The sequence below is a fragment of the Oryzias melastigma genome, linkage group LG19, assembly GCF_002922805.2.
Source record: "Oryzias melastigma strain HK-1 linkage group LG19, ASM292280v2, whole genome shotgun sequence".
In the NCBI taxonomy this organism is placed as follows: domain Eukaryota; kingdom Metazoa; phylum Chordata; class Actinopteri; order Beloniformes; family Adrianichthyidae; genus Oryzias; species Oryzias melastigma.
The window spans coordinates 16,592,356-16,610,101 of NC_050530.1; the positions used below are offsets into that span (position 1 = coordinate 16,592,356).

The 17,746-nt window shown below is 41.7% G+C and overlaps 1 protein-coding gene across 36 annotated transcripts in view; it reads left to right on the plus strand.

Moving 5' to 3' along the window:
• The window catches only part of LOC112154138 (ankyrin-3), a 157,155-nt gene that overhangs the window by 124,246 nt on the left and 15,163 nt on the right, over window positions 1–17,746 (plus strand). For 12 of the 36 annotated variants that reach the window (XM_036217018.1, XM_024284812.2, XM_024284811.2 and 9 more), the window contains 8 exons: window positions 583–790; window positions 1,414–1,510; window positions 1,579–1,807; window positions 3,205–3,330; window positions 5,567–5,689; window positions 6,177–6,203; window positions 6,656–6,737; window positions 7,888–15,489. In XM_036217018.1, coding sequence (XP_036072911.1) covers window positions 583–790; window positions 1,414–1,510; window positions 1,579–1,807; window positions 3,205–3,330; window positions 5,567–5,689; window positions 6,177–6,203; window positions 6,656–6,737; window positions 7,888–15,489 — 8,494 coding nt within the window. The remainder of the gene's footprint in view (window positions 1–582; window positions 791–1,413; window positions 1,511–1,578; window positions 1,808–3,204; window positions 3,331–5,566; window positions 5,690–6,176; window positions 6,204–6,655; window positions 6,738–7,887; window positions 15,490–17,746) is intronic. The other 24 variants (XM_024284835.2, XM_024284836.2, XM_024284837.2 and 21 more) reach the window with 8 other exon arrangements.

The window sequence follows — 17,746 nt, forward strand, 5'->3', positions numbered from 1 at the left end:
ATAAATATTGTGCATTTTTAAATGATAAAGTGGGACTTCGTTACACAACACACAAATCATGAATTTTGCATGATTATTGCACTGCTTACATGCAATTTCTTAGTGATTTGTGGGTCAATTATGTCATTTCAACATATGTGTGCCGTACCACCCAATGTAAAAGTTATACATTGGTGGTACGTATGTTAAAAGCCCATCTTGGAAATATGGAACACTTGTGGAAAGCCACAAATTTACTTACACATCTTGCAAAAATCCCGCAGAATTGCGCAAGATTTACTGTACATAATAATTGCTTGTAAACTACATAAAATACACATAAACTGCAAAATTCTCAACCAACCCAAAATTTTCACTTTAAAGATCTGCAGGCTGTACTCCTCAAAGAACACATAGATGAATGACAAATGCAAGAAAAACCGCTCTGCCTCTGCACCACGGCTGCCACAGCAAAACACAGAAAGATTTCATGCAAGAGAAAGATTTTTCGCTGCAATGTTTCAGCCAAATCCGCAAAGTAACTTACACCAAACCACGTATATTTGCTCACGTTCTCATTCAGAGCTGCGTTTTGTTCCACAGGCCCAGCCAATACCCGAAGACACTGTGAAGAAGATGATCGGGAACCGGGCGACCTTCAGTCCAATTGTTACGGTGGAGCCCAGAAGAAGGAAGTTCCACAAACCCATCACCATGACGATCCCGATCCCGCCCCTTTCAGGGGAGGGGTCTACCAATGGCTACAAGGGAGACAGCACTCCCTGCCTCCGCCTCCTCTGCAGCATTACAGGTGTGTACCCAGACGTTGTATTACTTCTGTCCGTTGATTAGAAAACTTAGTTAATTAAGAACAGGCCTCATCAAATGGATCATTTTAACCGCTAAACACAGTTTGGGTTCAACGTTAATATCACAGATAAGTGAAGTAAACAAAAGTAATGTTTGTTTTGTGTTGGACATGTTAGATGCAAATGGGCAGATTTAAGGATTGTAGAGTCAAGGATCTATCAGGATGCTTCCAATTAGAGAATCTCCGAAACTGCATGTCTTGCAAGGAATTCTGAGCAGTAGGAGTCACAATGTCTTACTTTACCCTTTAGGAAACAAAACACTAATTGTATTTATTTTATTGTTGCAATTATGACCAAGATCAGGGAAGTATTGTTCTTGGGCATAAATAAAGCATAAATAAAATGGTGTTTTTCAAAATATTAAATATTTTATAACTTTTGACAGAGGTTCACATGACTTCCTTTCAAAATAAAAGACACTCTGTGTCACATAGGATCATCCAAATGCAGCAAATGTAGTATTAGGTTGTGTGATGTCAGCAGTGATTAAAAAAAAGGCTGTTTTTTTGGGATGATTTGCTACACAGTGATGTAAACTTGTACCTGTCTCACTGTGACTCAGGTGGTACTTCTCCAGCACAGTGGGAGGACATCACAGGCACGACGCCCCTCACATTTGTTGACGACTGCGTCTCCTTTACGACTAACGTCTCTGCAAGGTAAGAGAGCCCACTCTGACGCTTTCTGCTTCTAACCAGAACGTTAGTGACCTCACCTTTGGATGCAGGTTCTGGTTAGCAGACTGCCACCAGACCGCAGAGACGGTGGGCCTGGCGACGCAGCTCTACCGGGAGCTGATCTGTGTGCCCTACATGGCCAAGTTTGTGGTGTTTGCCAAGATGAATGACTCGGTGGAGTCCAGCCTGAGGTGCTTCTGCATGACCGACGACAAGGTGGACAAAACACTGGAGCAGCAGGAGAACTTTGAGGAAGTGGCCAGAAGCAAAGACATAGAGGTACACGCTGCAACTTAGCAATAAATTAAATACATTTAGCCCTCCAAACGGAGAGGGCGGAGTAATTTGGATTCAGTCTAAGACTTTTCAAGAATTTTTCTTAGCCATTAATTAGCTTTTTTGTGTAGACGTTTTTTCAAGTTTCATGACGTTTTTATAAAAGACAGAAATTCAACCTCTCTACTACAACCTCCAGGTCTATCCATTTAACCACATGTTCAGAATAGATATTTAATTTTTTTAAAGTCATTTTAAAGACCCACTTGAATGAATGAAAATTGTGTTTTTTTAACATGTTCTTGTGTCATTTTTATATTTAAAAATTGATGCTTCAAATTGTGGTTCTTAGTATTTCTTTATACTGTTGTGGATCAGGAACAGACAAAAAAAGCCATTTGAAAAAGATTGTATTTATGGAGTAGAAAATACACTAGACAGGTCACAAGAAGGGCTGCTACAATTAGTCGATTAGTCGCAACTATGTCGACTATTGAAATAGTGACAAACTAATTTAAAGGTCAATTAGTCTTTTTTTTTTAATATCAAAACTACAGTGCACGCTTTCTAATGCAGCGTCTTCGACACACACGCACAATAGTGCTAATCTGGCTCATCAGTGTTGTCACAGGAAGTTCCAGGAAGACTCAGGTTCCATAACAACACACCAACAGAGCCTGAAAGTGGAAAACATTAAAAAAAAAGTCTCCAATGCAATATCTGGTTAAGATGTGTGTTTTTACATCCAGCCCATTAGTAATCTAAAAATAATCAGTGATTAGTCTACTATTAAAATAATTGTTAAAATAATTGTTGGAGTCACAAGCTCCCTTTCCCGCTCCATTCTGATGCATCCACTTGCAGACAAATAGATCCATGTACATCTTTGTTTTCCTTGTCTGAGCGGGAATCTGGTTTAAACTGTACAGCTGGATAGCTCCAGTATTGCTCAACATTTTTGTTGCACCAGAAACAAGATCTCTCAGTAACGGGGAGGGAAGAGGGGGCGGGGTTGCTCGGTACTAATAGTCCCGACCACAACTCAGAGGCAAATTTCTAATGAACTGCAGAAACTATGTCCTAGAAAACTATACAGGTTTGTGTATTTTGGATAAAAACAACCACTGAGAAAAGATGATCTGAGTAACAGAAAAAAACAGTAAAAATTTCTAGATTTTTTTAGGGAGTGTTTAAAGTGTTTAAGTTTAGTCTAGTGAGGACTTTTCAAACAAAAATCCCTTTTTTGTGACACTTATAGGCATTCAGATGTCAAAATGTAACATCTGTTGATCTTACAAATGTCTCCATATTTGAGACTTGAGGGAAATTTCCACAACCCTTAATAGTGATTTCTGATTGAAAATATTCAAACTCTTTTTGTTGATGTTTTTCTTCTCCAGGTCCTGGAGGGCAGACCCATCTATGTGGATTGCTATGGAAACCTAACCCCTCTGACCAAAGCTGGTCAGCAGCTAGTTCTTAACTTCTACGCCTTCAAAGAAAACCGTTTACCCTTTTGTGTCAAGGTATTTGAACCTCATCGTTACATCGCCAGTACAGCATAAAAACTTCTATCATTAAGCACAGTCGTTGCAAAAAAAGATGTTGTTTTTGATAAAAGTCATAAAAAGATTTAATATTTTTGGCAAAGATTTAATTCTGTTTAAGTCATTCATGATTGATAAACCACCGAATAATTCAAATGTAATTAGGATTTATTGGACTGTGTTGTGAGAATGAAGCTTTTGGAGTTTGTTGCACTCCAGTGTTAAGACATCTAACTTTACAACAACAGTAAACAAATATTTTGAAGTTTGTATATAAAACATTTTTTTCTTTTTCTTTCTAGATTTTATGTTCTGAGCAATTGCACTGAGGTGACATTTTATCAACCTCGTTATTTAGTTTTTAACTTTGAAAAGGAACTGAAACGAGGGAGTAATCTTGTGATTAACATTTGTGCCACACATAGGGCTATAGATCATCACCCAAGTGGCAGTCCAATTCGATTCACAAATAAGAATCCAAGATTCACTGATTGAACCATGATTCTGACTTTTCATTGTATTAGATTAAACACTTGCTGTTTGTTTTTCTTCTTAGATGTATGAAACTCAGATAATACAGTGGGGCAATAAAGTATTTAGTCAGTCACCAATTGTTTAAGTTCTCTCACTTAAAAAATGAGAGAGGCCTGTAATGTTTATCATAGATATACCTCAACTATGAGAGACAAAATGAGAAAATTAAATCCAGAAAATCATATCGACTGATTTTTTGAGTTAACTTGTAAATTGTGGTGGAAAGTAAGTATTTGGTCAATAACAAAAGTTCACCTCAATACTTTGTCATATACTCTTTGTTGGTAATGACAACACTTTTCTGTAAGTCTTCACAAGGTTTTCACAAACTGTTGCTGGTATTTTGGTCCATTCCTCCATGCAGATCTCCTCTAGAGCAGTGATTTTTGGAGCTGTCGTTGGGCAACACACACTTTCAACTCCCTCCAAAGATTTTCTATGGGGTTTAGATCTGGAGACTAGCTAGGTCACTCCAGGACCTTGAAATGTTTCTTATGAAGCCACTCCCCCCTCGTTACCCGGGCCATGTGTTTGAGATCCTTGTCATGCAGAAAGACCCACCCATGATATATTTCCAATGCTCTTGCTGATGGAAGGAGGTTTTCTCAAAAATCTGACCATATAGCCCCATTCGTTCTTACCTTTACATAGATCGGTCGTTCTGGTCCCTTTGCTAAAAAAACAGCCCCAAACCACGATGTTTCCACCCCCATGCTTTACATCAGCATGAAGTTCTATGTTGGTTTCATCTGACCATAGGACATTCTCCCAATCCTCATTTGGATCATCCAAACTTTAGACGGGCCTCCACATGGATTGGCTTTAGCAGGAGGACACATCTGGAACTGCAGAGTTTGAGTCCCTGCATGGAGGCGTAGTGTGTTACTGATGGTAGCCTTTGTTACTTTGGTCATCCATTAGGTTCCCCCGTGTGGTTCTGGGATATTTGCTCACCGTTCTTGTGATCATTTTGACCCCACAGGGTGAGATCTTGCAGGGAGCCCCAGATTGAGTGGTCATCAGTGGTCTTGTATACTGTATCTTCCATTTCCTAATATTTGCTCCCACAGTTGATTTCTTCACACCAAGCTGCTTAACTATTGAAACTTCAGTCTTTCCAGCCTGGTGTAGGTCAACAATTGTGTTTCTAGTGTCGTGACAGGAGGAGTTTGGAGTGTGACTGGTGGACAGGTGTCTTTAATATTGATAATGAGTTCAAACAGGTGCCATTAATACAGGTAACGAGTGAAGGACAGAGGATCCTCTTACAGAAGAAGTTACAGGTCTGTGAGAGACAGAAATCTGGCTTGTTCGTAGGTGACCAAATACGTATTTTCCCCTTTAATTTGCAAATTAAAAATCAGACGTGATTTTCTGGATTTTTCTACATTTTGTCTTGCACAGTTGAGGTATATTCTGATGAAAATTACAGGCCTCCCTCATCTTTTTAAGTGGGAGAACTTGCCCAATTGGTGGCTGACTAAATACTTTTATATTTAAAATATAGTATATTTTATACTACAACTTTTTTAAGTTCAAAAAGAAAAGATGATTTAAAAAAATATGGATGATTACACACATGCTCAGTAAATTACATGCACACCGAAGTGCTTAGAGTCCATAATCTTATATAATAATGGTGACACAAGTAGAGGTGTTGAAGAAAAAGTTATCTCTTCAGGTCAGAGATCCCAGTCAGGAGCCCTGCGGTCGCCTCACCTTCCTGAAGGATAGCAGGACAATAAAAGGCCTCCCCCAAACCGCCGTCTGCAACTTGAACATCACTCTCCCAGCGGTGAAAAAGGTAGGTCAGCGTGGGCTCATCATCCTTTGTTGTCACATCCATCTCCATATCCATGGACAGGGTAGGGCCCGGTAAGACGGAAAGACAGAGAAAGACTTTGGCCTGTGTGCCGCCTCTGTGTCTTTTATCTGTTTCAAGCTTTTCTTTTTCTTTATTGGTTATCTCTGCAGTGGACTATTGTCATTGGCTGTTGATTCTGTTCCTTCCTGCTTTTTGATTTGAATAACGTGCTTTTTGGCTGAGGACTTGTTTGCTTCAATTCCTATCTGGCTGGCTTGATTTTTTTATTATTATTATTATTTTTGTTGTTTTTTTGCTTCTGAATGATTTGCGTTCCTTTGCTTTGCTAGCGTGGCTTCGCCTCTGAGTTGGAGCTTCTGTCAATCACTCTTTTTTTCATACCCTGATGTTTCTTTCCTCCTCCCCTCCTCTCCTGCTTTCCATTATGTTACTCCCTCCTGTTTCTGCAATGCATCTTGGGAACCAGGAAATGGAGTCAGATGCCGAGGATGAGGTAAACCACACCCTCCCCTCCACCATGTGCTGCCCCCTGCGCACTATACGGCGCCTCTGCTCCGCTCCTAGCAGCATAACTTTTTTTTGCCTGCTTTCATTTTGTAAAGGCAGCACCAACTGGCATCTCCGTTTTGCATAGTTGATAAGAAAGCGTCACTTTTGTTCAACCTTTTTCCCACTCATACTACATACTATAGTATGAGTGGCTCCAATCTGGAGATATTACCTTCTACCTGTAATAGAAAAGTGACAAAATTAGGATAATTTGTCTGGTTTATTGTGTTACATTTAACAGAAATAGTTGCAGCATCACCTGATAGAATACACAAAGGATGCAGGAATATTTGCAGTATTTTCCTCAAAACTAAAGTGCTCCTTTGACAGCACGCTGCAATGTAGGGTGACCTAGAACTGATAGGTTTGTCTATTGTCTATATGCTATTGTTGCAGACTGAAAAGCCAGACCGACGTCAAACCTTTGCATCTCTAGCCTTACGTAAGCGCTACAGCTATCTGGCCGAGCCTGCACTGAGTGAGTTTATTGTCCTTACTAACAAAACATTGTAGTTTAAGACGAAATTATTCTTTAATTTAGTTTCCCTACTAAACCTTCAGAAAACGTGTGTAAAAAATGACTTACCTAATGTGAAATATTTCCATCCCACATGCACAGTTCACATGCTTGTTGACACCATGGTACTTACTTTTGCATGAGTTTGTTTTTTTTTTTTTAAGTTTGTGTGCCATGCTTGCCCATGTTGTGAGCACTACTTTTGGGTTTTACTGAATGGACTTCCACTGCTGCATTCCACACGTCTAAAAGCTGCAAAATTTGACTTTGACGAATCAACACAAGATATTCCAAAGGAAAGTCAAAGTGAAATTGTGTTTGTTGTCCAATTGCTCCCTTGGAGTTACCAGCTCTTTTTGGCTTTGGGATGATGTTACACCTTTTGTGTGGGACACAGCATGCTGCGGTGTGTAATTTGACGTCAAGCACTTCCTTTTGGTTTTGCAGTTCCTGATTTTTTTTTTTTCTGTTTGTTTTTTTGGCATGGCAAAATGGGCAAAACCTGAGAATTTGAAAGCACATTTTGCCATATCTATTATTTTATTTTGAAAGGAAAATGTTTGCAGCCCGTGGTTCTATTTTTATCATAGTGATCAAATTGAGGAAATGGCGTTTTTGGACCAAACAGATAAAAGGCACGATATAAAGCGGACTGAATTTGGAGCCAGAATCCACCTGTTGAACTCAGAAATCCAAAGAAAGGAGTAATTTTTGTCTGATTTCTAGTGCTTGTGTCTGCCATTTTTCTGTTGTGAGCTGACATTCTATACCATCGTCTTTGAGAGTTTTATGTTGCTGTTTGTACTTTGTTTCGTTTATTTCTGTTGCCATTGAGTCATCCCACAACCTCGAGTCACACAGCTGAACAACATGTCTTGTCTTCACTCGGAACTAAAATGTCTTAACACCTTAAAGTGCTGTTTTTCCCTCCCTAATGCTAAAACTGCATCACTGACCAACTCTTCCTCCTCTGGTCTTCTCTTTTTTTCACATTTTTTTTTCAATTATTTTTCTTCCCCCAACATAATTTTATGTTCTTACAATTTTGCATCCTTTTTATTACTTTTCTACCATTCGTTCTTCATCATTATCTCCCCCGATTCACCTCAAGAAGCAGCAGTTGAGCGAAGCGCAGCAGCAAGAGCACTGCCTGCTGGTTACCCTCACAAACCTATCTTTCCAACCAGACCTTACGCACCATGGTCGACTGCTCCTATTACCGTCCCTAACCAAGCCCGGTCCGCAGGAGTGGGGGGTTCCCTCGTCCCTCCCGATTCACCGGCAGGCTCAGCAGCTGCTTCTCCACTAAAGTCTTCTTGGTCCCTCTCTGCCGCCATACCTGCATGCAAAGCAACTGTAAATGGAGTTGGAGCTCCATCGACGCCACCAAACCTATCATCCCCAGCTCTATCTGTCTGTGACGTACCTTCCTTATCCCCTGTCAGGGCGTACAGGACTGTGCCTTCACCCATTAAAACGGTGGTCAATCAGGGTCAGTATCCTGTTAAGGGGTCTGCCAGCCTCGTCACCTCCGGAAGTAAACCTGCCACCGACCCTGCTTCCATCAAGCACTTTGCTTCGGCATACACATCCAAAACATCTCCTCTTCACTCTGCCTCCAGCGGATTTTCATCCCAAAGGTCTCCCGGTCCGTCTCCTTTAGCGTCACCTAAAATGCCATACAACATATACGACTCCAATCTGCCTTTTAAAACTGCCACTGGGTCTACGGTTATGACAGAGACAGCAGGTGCCACACTTTCTCCTGTGAGAAGCATCTCCAGTCTGTCCTCTCTTAAAACATCTGTTGAGTCAACAGTCTCGTTTCGAGGTGGACGGACGTCGATATCGTCTGTATCATCGGCAGGTCAAACAACCATTCCACCTTCTGACTTTTCCATCATGAACGGATCTGTCTCACCCGTTAAATACCCATCGTCCTCCTCCACACCGTCCTCCCCTTCTTCTCGTCTTCTCTCGGAGAGGAGTAGCAGCCTCCAGGAGAGGATCCAAGCCACCACACAGGCAGCAACATCCAGTGTCAGTGCTGCTATCAATGAAGCTATAGACTCGTACTCTGTTTCAGGCTATGGAACACTAAAATCCTTGTCCTCCACCCAAAGATCTGCCACAGCAAGCTCCGTTAACAGTTCTTTGAGACCTGTAGCTGCCTCTCCCAGCGCTATAGTCTCATCTACCACAATGACCGTCCCTGTTTATTCTCTGGTCAACGTCATCCCAGAGACCCCTGGCAAAGTAGGGCCCGGCTCTTTCAAAATGGCACTTCCTGATTCCCCTCGAGCCTCCTCTGCCTCTACATCCACCTGTGTGACTGGAACCAAAATAAAGTCCCAGTTAAAATCCCCTCCATTCATCACACCACCCATCATTCACCCAACTCCAGCTTCCAACCAAGAAATTCTGAAGGATGTAGCGGACATGAAAGAAGATCTTATCCGAATGACCGCCATCCTGCAGACAGACACGCAGACAGCTGTCAAAACAGTTCAGACATCAAATGTGAGCACGCCTAAAGAAACTCGGTTAGAAGATGAGGAGCCACACACTCTAGTTGAGAAGGTAAAAGAAGATTTAGTAAAAGTCAGTGAGATTTTACAGAAAGATATAAGTAAAAGCAGTGAGAAAGTCTCGGAGGATGAGTGGGAAGAGTTTTCCAAGGACGAGCTTGAGGAGGCTCATAGAAGTACCATACCAGACTACCCCCCACTTTTCCTTAAACACCAGTCTGTAACAAGCAAAGAATTAGAGTTAGCTAAAGTGGTAGATATGTTAACAAGTGACATTGGTGCTAGCTCTCTGTCAAAAATGGCAGAACTTAAAAGTAGATTTGAGGACGAGATGAAAAAGGAAGGGGAGGAGAAGCAAAAACGAGTCCTCAAGCCGTCTATGTCCATACAAGAGAACAAGCTGAAAATGCCTCCACCCGTCTCGGGCATGCTCAGGTCTCCCTCAGAGAAGGACCTAAGCAAGCTCGCTGAGTCGTATCAGGAATCGGAAACCATACTGGAATCCCCTGAGGACCTGTCTCACGAGCAGGATAAGAGCCCCCTGTCAGACAGCGGGTTTGAGACGAGGAGTGAAAAAACACCCTCCGCTCCTCAAAGTGCCGAGAGCACAGGGCAGAAGCCTTTATTCACAGATTTACCTATACCCCCTTGTGTAACTGAGACCAGGACGGAGGTAGTCCACATAAGGAGCTTCGAGCAACCCGATGATCTTTGCGAGCCTGGACTCATGGAGGAGGGTGCTTCTGCTCCTGCTTTCGTAGAGCCAGAAGCACCCTCTACGAAAGCTCTACAGCTGAGAATGACAGAAGACGATAGCATGATGAACAAAAGCATGTGTCTTAAAGAAGAAACTCACATTACCACTACAACTAGAATGGTTTATCACAAACCTCAGCTGACTGATAGCTCAGACATGATGGAGGAAGCTATGTCAGTTAGAGACATCATGAAAGCTTTTCAGTCCGGTAGGGACCCATCTAAAGAATTGGCTGGTCTCTTTGAGCACAAAGCAAGTCAGGATTGTGTCAAAGGAGATGAACTTACCCCTAGATTTCTCGATAGAGATAAATCTAAACCAAAGGTTGAGAGGATAATTGAGGTTCATATTGAAAAGGGCCACAGCACAACTGATCCGACCGAGCTAATTATCAAAGAAACCAAAAAACATCCCGAGCTTTATGTGTACAAAGGCGATCGGGAGTTACAAGAGCTTATTGAGTATGATGAGGCCCAACAGGAAGAGGAGGAACTTACTGCAGAGGAAAACCTGCCCTCCTTCCTGGAATCATCTCGAGTTAATACCCCTGTTTCCCAAGAAGAGGACAGTCGCCCAAGTTCTGCCCAACTGATAGCAGACGATTCTTACAAAACCCTAAAATTACTGAGCCAGCACTCCATAGAGTACTGCGATGACGAGCTGTCAGAGGTTCGGGGAGAGTCGTATAAGTTTGCAGAGAAAATGCTTCTCTCTGAAAAAATTGATCTTCCATTCCAGTCTCAGTTGGACACAGAAGAGACAGTGACAGGGTCTGACAAAATACGCCAGCCTGTATCTGAAAAATCTCGTGGCACTGAGCACACAAGTCAGTATCAAGGAAAGCCCAAACGGGAGATGTTCTCCAAACCATCAAAAGATGGGTCTCCCAAGTCCAGTAAATTCCTTCCCAAGGAAGAACCACCTCAGTTAGACAAGGTGACAGTGCTGCACTATTCCACTGAGCCGGGTAGCCCCAAGCATGCAGTTTGGATGCGATTTACAGAGGATAAACATGACAGGAGCAGGGATAAGCTGCTTTATGAGGATAGGGTTGATCAAACTGTAAAGGAAGCTGAAGAAAAACTAAGTGAGGTATCACAGTTCTTCCGTGATAAAACAGAGAAGCTAAATGATGAGTTGCAGTCCCCAGAAAAGAAGCCAATTAGACGCGATCCTAGATCTTGGCCTTCCTCCCCCTATAGCAGCCCAGAGAAAATCCAAAAGAAACCTAAAGCTGTAGAAGAGGAGTTAAGTAAGAGCAAACTCAAAGAACCTTCTGGTAGTAAGATGTTTGGCAGCTCCTCAATAGCAGAGAAAAAAAGTTCTAGCTTACCGAGCAGTCCTCAGAAAAGTTTTTTCTCTAGCACCAATGAAAGCAAAATCAAACAACACCCTAAAGCCACTGAGTCAGAACCCTCTTCACCTGCTCATGTAACTTCAACATCCAAAGTCAGTGCTGTGAGGATGAAATTTGAGTCGGCCGCTCAAAAGGTCAATCAAAATCAACCAAGTTCGACCAAAACTCCTCCACCAGTACAACCGAAACCATCAGTAAAGAAAATACAAGAGAGCAAACTTCCCGTTTACCAGTCAAGTGGCGCAGGAAAAGCAGCATTTGAAAAGTCAGAAAATAAAACCTCTGAGAAAATTTTTAAAGAAGACATCAAATACAGTAAACCCTCAACTACAACAGCTTCTAAAATCCCTAAAGTAGACAAGCCTTTTCAGAAAAACTTAACAGAGACTCCTGAACAAATTGGGAAACATGAGACAGAAAAAACAGCCAGTACAGATAAAGATAATCAGTCCAGTGCTATCCAGGAAGTCAGTAAAGACCATAAAGTTCAGTTGTCTAAAGTTCTTTATAGCAGTGATACAAAAAATCAGCAAACCACAAAAACATTGTCTTCTTTAAAAGAAACTAAACCAGATTTGACCTCAAAAGATGCAGAAGAGCCCTTAAATAAAAACCTCAAAAAGAAGACAGAGTCCCAAATTCCAGTAAGAACATCACCCATTAGTTTAGACAATGAATTAACAAAGAAGCAAATTAAACCCACACAGATACCCACTCTGTCAAAAACCAAAAGTCTTGAGATAACACCAGAAAAAACTGATCTGACTATTGAAATTCTAGACAACGCTCCAAAAGATGCTAACTCCAATAACCTCTCAGGTCTCAAAGAAACAGTGGAGAAAGGTATGTCTCCTCCGACTCCTTTAACAACTAAAGAGAACTTCAAGGGCCTGAAAACATTACCTGTCTATGTCCAGGTTGGACGACAGGCAGAAAGAGAGGCCAAGGGAGCAGTGTTTTCTGTAAAACAGAGCTCAAACTTTGTGCTCAGTCCAACAAGTCCAGATGATGACACGCTAGAACAGGTGTCTTTCATAGACAGCTCAGGTAAAAGTCCCATTACACCTGAGACCCCCAGCTCTGAGGAGGTAAGCTATGACCTCACCTGCAAGACTCCCGATGGCTTTATGGGATTTATTCAAGGGCAACCTAGTCCCATCATAGAGTTACCGGAAGAATCAGAGGAATGTGACCAAAGCCCAGAGATTTCCTCCATCAGAGAAGCTCCTCCAAAGGGTCAAACCGATGACCTAGTTACCCAAGCAGATATTGTAAATGCAAATAAGGACACACTTGTTAATCAAAATGCGTTCCATGATAATTTCAGTCAGCAAGAAGCGACAAATGAGGGCAATGAAATTCAAAAACCAGAGCAGGGGCAGCAGGACATTTCAAAAAATAAGGGTATAGCTTATATTGAGTTTCCTCCCCCTCCCCCGCTTGACTCAGCGTCAGATATTTCCGACCCAGAGAGAAAGGGTTCCTGTGGTTCCTCTGAGACTGAAACTGAAATGATGGAGGTAAACTTGCAAGAAGAACATGACAAGCATCTGCTCGTCGAGCCTATCATACGCATACAGCCCCCGTCCCCAGTGCCCCAAGAGGGGGATGACAGTCAGTCAAATGCAGACGACGCAGAAGATGATGAGTCAATCTTCCAACCAATTCCATGTAAGAAATTCTCTTTTAAAGTGCCTGAGGACGAGGAGGAGAAGAAGATAGCTAAGGACAAGGCACCTAAATCCAAAAAGCACGACAAAAACGGAAACAATAAGGAACATAATGGGACCAATGGATCTAGCAACGGCTCCAAAGGTTCAAATGGAAAAGGAGAGGACTGTGAATATGAACAGAATGGAAACGACCAGTCAATAACAGACTGTTCAATAGCCACAACAGCGGAATTTTCTCACGACACTGATGCAACAGAGATAGACTCTTTAGATGGATATGAACTTCAGGATGAGGATGATGGCCTGTGTGAACAGGCAGATTTACGCCTGTTTGGCCTCCCAGACAGTCGAAGAGATGTCTGGGCGACAGATACCTTCAGATCCTCTGACCGTCCTTTCCCCCAGACTAAACTGGAAGTCATTGAAGAGGAGAAAACCCCAGAGGAATGTCAGAAGGATGCTTTGAAAAAAGACATTTCCTCAAACACTGGAAAGCCTGATGGAGTAAGTGATGATGGCGATAAAAGCCAGGAGCAAAAGCAATCAGGCAAAGATGGATTTTCAGACACTTACTTTAGTTATAAATTAGATGAGGAGTTTAACTCTCCTTTCAAGACTGTGGCCACCAAGGGGCTGGACTTTGACCCCTGGCCCAGTAAAGGTGGGGAAGGAGAAGTTGTTGACATGGGAGGGGCGCAAGGAAACAATGGTGATCCTAAACCTTTTGGACTGGCAGTTGATGACCAATCTCAGGCTACAACTACAGACACCACCCCGGCTAGAACTCCCACGGATGAAAGCACGCCAACGAGCGAGCAAAACCCATTTCCCTTCCATGAAGGGAAGATGTTTGAGATGACACGCAGTGGTGCGATTGACATGAGCAAGAGGGACATGATGGAAGAGAGGCTTCAGTTTTTTCAGATTGGTGAGCATTGTTACTACTCAGCAGGCCGGTACAGAGTCCAGGACTCAGTGGTAGATCTCACATCACACCACAGATATCAGATTGACAACCAGTATACTTTGTCTTCTCCTCAAATTCCTATTCAGACCACCACTGTAGAAATATCCAATGCGGCTAATGGCTGCAGCTCGTTTAAAGCATCAGACGCTGAGCCCAAATTTACCACATTTAGAACCGGATTCAAACTGTCATCTGATACAGCCTCAGATCCTTCAATTAGTACTCCTAAGCACAAAGGCACCTTTGACTTTTGTAGTGACAAAACCTCAGGAACAGCTGTAAATAATGTTGATTGTGTAACCACAAACTATGCAGATTATTGTACTTTTAATACTTCAAGTATGACAGATAATCCCTTCAGTACTAGACCATCATTTGTCATGTATTATAGTGTGAATGATGGCGCTTGTTCAGATACAATCCAGAGGGAGCATTTGGGTCAAAATGTTGAAGACCAAAACAGTTTGTACAGAAGCCATGATACATTTTCTGCAACTTCGCAGGAACTTTCACAAACTCAGAATAGCAATACCATTAGCCATATCACAAATTCTCATTCTGATCACTTTCAAGCAAGAAGTTTGGAGTTTACCTTATCTTTAGAACCTAGACGGACGGATAGCATAAATGTATCCTCCAATCAGTTGGCGACTACCGGCACTGAGAATAATGAGTTTTCTGAGGTAGCAATAACAGAAACAGGAATCCAAGAAGTTAAGGGCCATAAATTCAAATCTAAGTTACCTGTAAGGGTGGCTAACCAAAAACTATGCACTAATCGTCAGAAACCAGTAGTGGAAGGAATGGGGAGAAAAAAGTTTGAAACATTTCCAGTCAAGACACAAGAAAGGGAAACATCGAAAAGTGTCTTGGGTTTTGTTTCTAGATCTAGAATCCCAGTCATGAAAGCCATTAAATATTCTTGTTTGCATGAGCAGAAGTCTGATAGGACAAGCAGATCTAGCACTGAGCGCAGTTCAACAAAGACTCCCTCCAAAAGTACAATTGACAAAAGGAGAAAAAACAAGGCAGTGCCCTCCACGAATGTCATTGGACCATTTCTTAGTAGCCAGATAGTCAACGGTTTGGGCAAAACATTTCCCAAGAAGTCTGAAAGAAGGTTAGAGGGGGAAACTCTGCCCACTGATGGCAAGGACAGCTGCACCACAAGGAACCTTTCAAAACCATCTAGAGCTTCTACAAGGTCCCGCTCTGCCCGCACCTCTACCTCCACCTGCACCAGCACCTCCACCTCATCAGCACCGCCCGCTAGAGCTGTGAGAGCTGAGTTTGAGCAGGCCAGCAGTGGCAGGATGGGAGCAAGCAGAAGGAAGATTAGGCGGACACTTGGAGGGAAGGAACGAGAGCACAAGGAGGAAGGGAGTCAGTTTGATCAACCAATTGCGGCTTCTGTGACGGAGCACGAGACTAGTTTGTAAACTCTTTCTAAACACTTTATGTGAGAGATGCATGTAGCTGTTGTGGGTGCTCTGTGACGTGACGTAACTGGTAGCTGTCATTTCCTCTTCTCGTCATTCTTGTTTTCTGTGTTCTGTGCTGTTTCCTAAATGCGTTACATTTGTTCAGATTGTCAAATATCTAATAGGAAAACCAGATGTCATTTAGTTCTCTTTCCACTAGAAACTAGAAAAAGTGTATCTGAATCGAGAAAAATAGGGGTGTAACGATTCATTTTCAACAATTCAATTATTTTCATAGTTTTGTGATTGATGATACGATTCATTGTCAAGATCGATACCTATTGAATAATGCGATTCACTGATTTAAAATTGATCCAGGACATTTTTAGCCAGAAATTCCACTGTTGTTTTTCCACATCCGAATAATAAAACGAAACATTATTAGAACATTTTACCACACTGCATGGTCACACGTCTATAATATACTGGACTATAACATTTTTTGCTGCATCGCATGTGTGTTGTCCACTGTGATGTTACTTCGTCTTGTTTACCGTGCCTCAATCCAAATTCCGATATTGGTTATTATGATCATTTTATTTCTTTTTTGAAATGATTTTTCAATTCTATAGGTCAGGGATCTGCAACCTTAGGCTCCTTTGGTGACCCCAATGTCGCTCTTTGGCTTTAAAGACAAATGCAAATACTTTTTTAAAAATAGGTTAGTGAGGTATTTGACACATGATTGGTTTTATTTTGAAATGAAGTTGTATGTACTGTTGTCTGAGGTAAAAAATATATATTTTTATGTATTATGACAACATCTTTTAGGTGATTAGTGCCAACATCTAAATGTTAAAATAATAAATAATTTGCTTAATGGTCACAGAAACATTAAGTGTATTTTCCTCAACAGTAAAGTTGAACTTTGTGGTTCTCGTTGGGTTTCCGTCAGGAAGAAACTGGACCAAATGGCTCTTTTAGTGTTAAAGGTTGCAGACCCCTGATATAGGTCAATTCGATTTACACCTTGACTCAGACAGATCGATTTGGTTGGATCGTAAGAATAGAAACCAATATATTGATTAAGACGGTTTATCGTTACACCCCTAGTGACACTTTTTTTTCAATAACAAGAAATCTCCCCCAAAAAAGAGTAGTGGTTTGCAAAAGCATAAGATGAGTTGGTGAGGGCCACTGCACTTTACACCTGATGTACACCACCAGTAAACTAGTGCATCTCCCTGTATCACCTTATCACCTTATCGTTTGGACATGCACACGATTTCTAAAAGAGAAGAACAACTGTTTTGGTTCAAAAGCTCTTTGATGTTACACCTTTAATGCTATAGTCTCCTCCACACTGTCAGTGAAGTCATCTATTGGTGGTGAACTGGGTGCAGCTGGGCTACTTTTGACTTAAGTGAATGCTGCCTACTATCCGAAATCAGTTCTTCTGTGCAACTGTAGTTACTAATATGACTGATCATGAGACATTCTAACACTAATATGTGACTTCTATGCAAAGCAAATAATTACTTCATTTTAATAGACCAGCTACCAAACAAATAGTGTTGAAATTTAGTTAAGAGTCTTAATCATTTTAACACAATACACTTAAGCTTGTAATTATTCATACCTTTGGAATTTTTTTGACTATTCCTGTTTAGTTCAAATGTAAACAAAAGCTGAGAACTAGTCGTCAAATTAATCGTGAGAATTACAAACAGATCTTACTGGATCAGGTGTGACCCTGGTTAACAATGACTGCCATTGATGCTTTTGACCTGCAGGGAGGAAAATAGATGTCTGTTAGTAGAAGAAGTAAAGGAGGAAGGTGTGAGGGAGAGAAATGAAAAGGGGACTTTGACAGGGAAAACTAGAGATGCTGGCATGATGGGAAGAAGTAAGGTGGGCATCCTGTGGTTTCAAGAGACCAGATGGAGAAGGAGAAAGGCTTACCAACCATGGTGAGAATGGAGGAGACATGAGGACGTTCTGAAGGCGAAGAGAATGTCAAAAAGGATGAGATGTAAACTAGGGAGATGGGAACAATGAGAGGAGGAATAGTGATGCTTTTGGTCAAATGATGTGAAGGTTGTAGCCACCAGGAAAGAGGACCAAAGAGGAGGACATGAGGTGTAAGTGGTATAAGTGAGAAGGAATTAGAGGATAGAGTTAGATGGAAGCAGAGAATTTTGCTATGGTTACCCATTAAAGGAGCAGCTGAAAAAAGATAATGATGCCTCTTGTATATCATCTGTGCA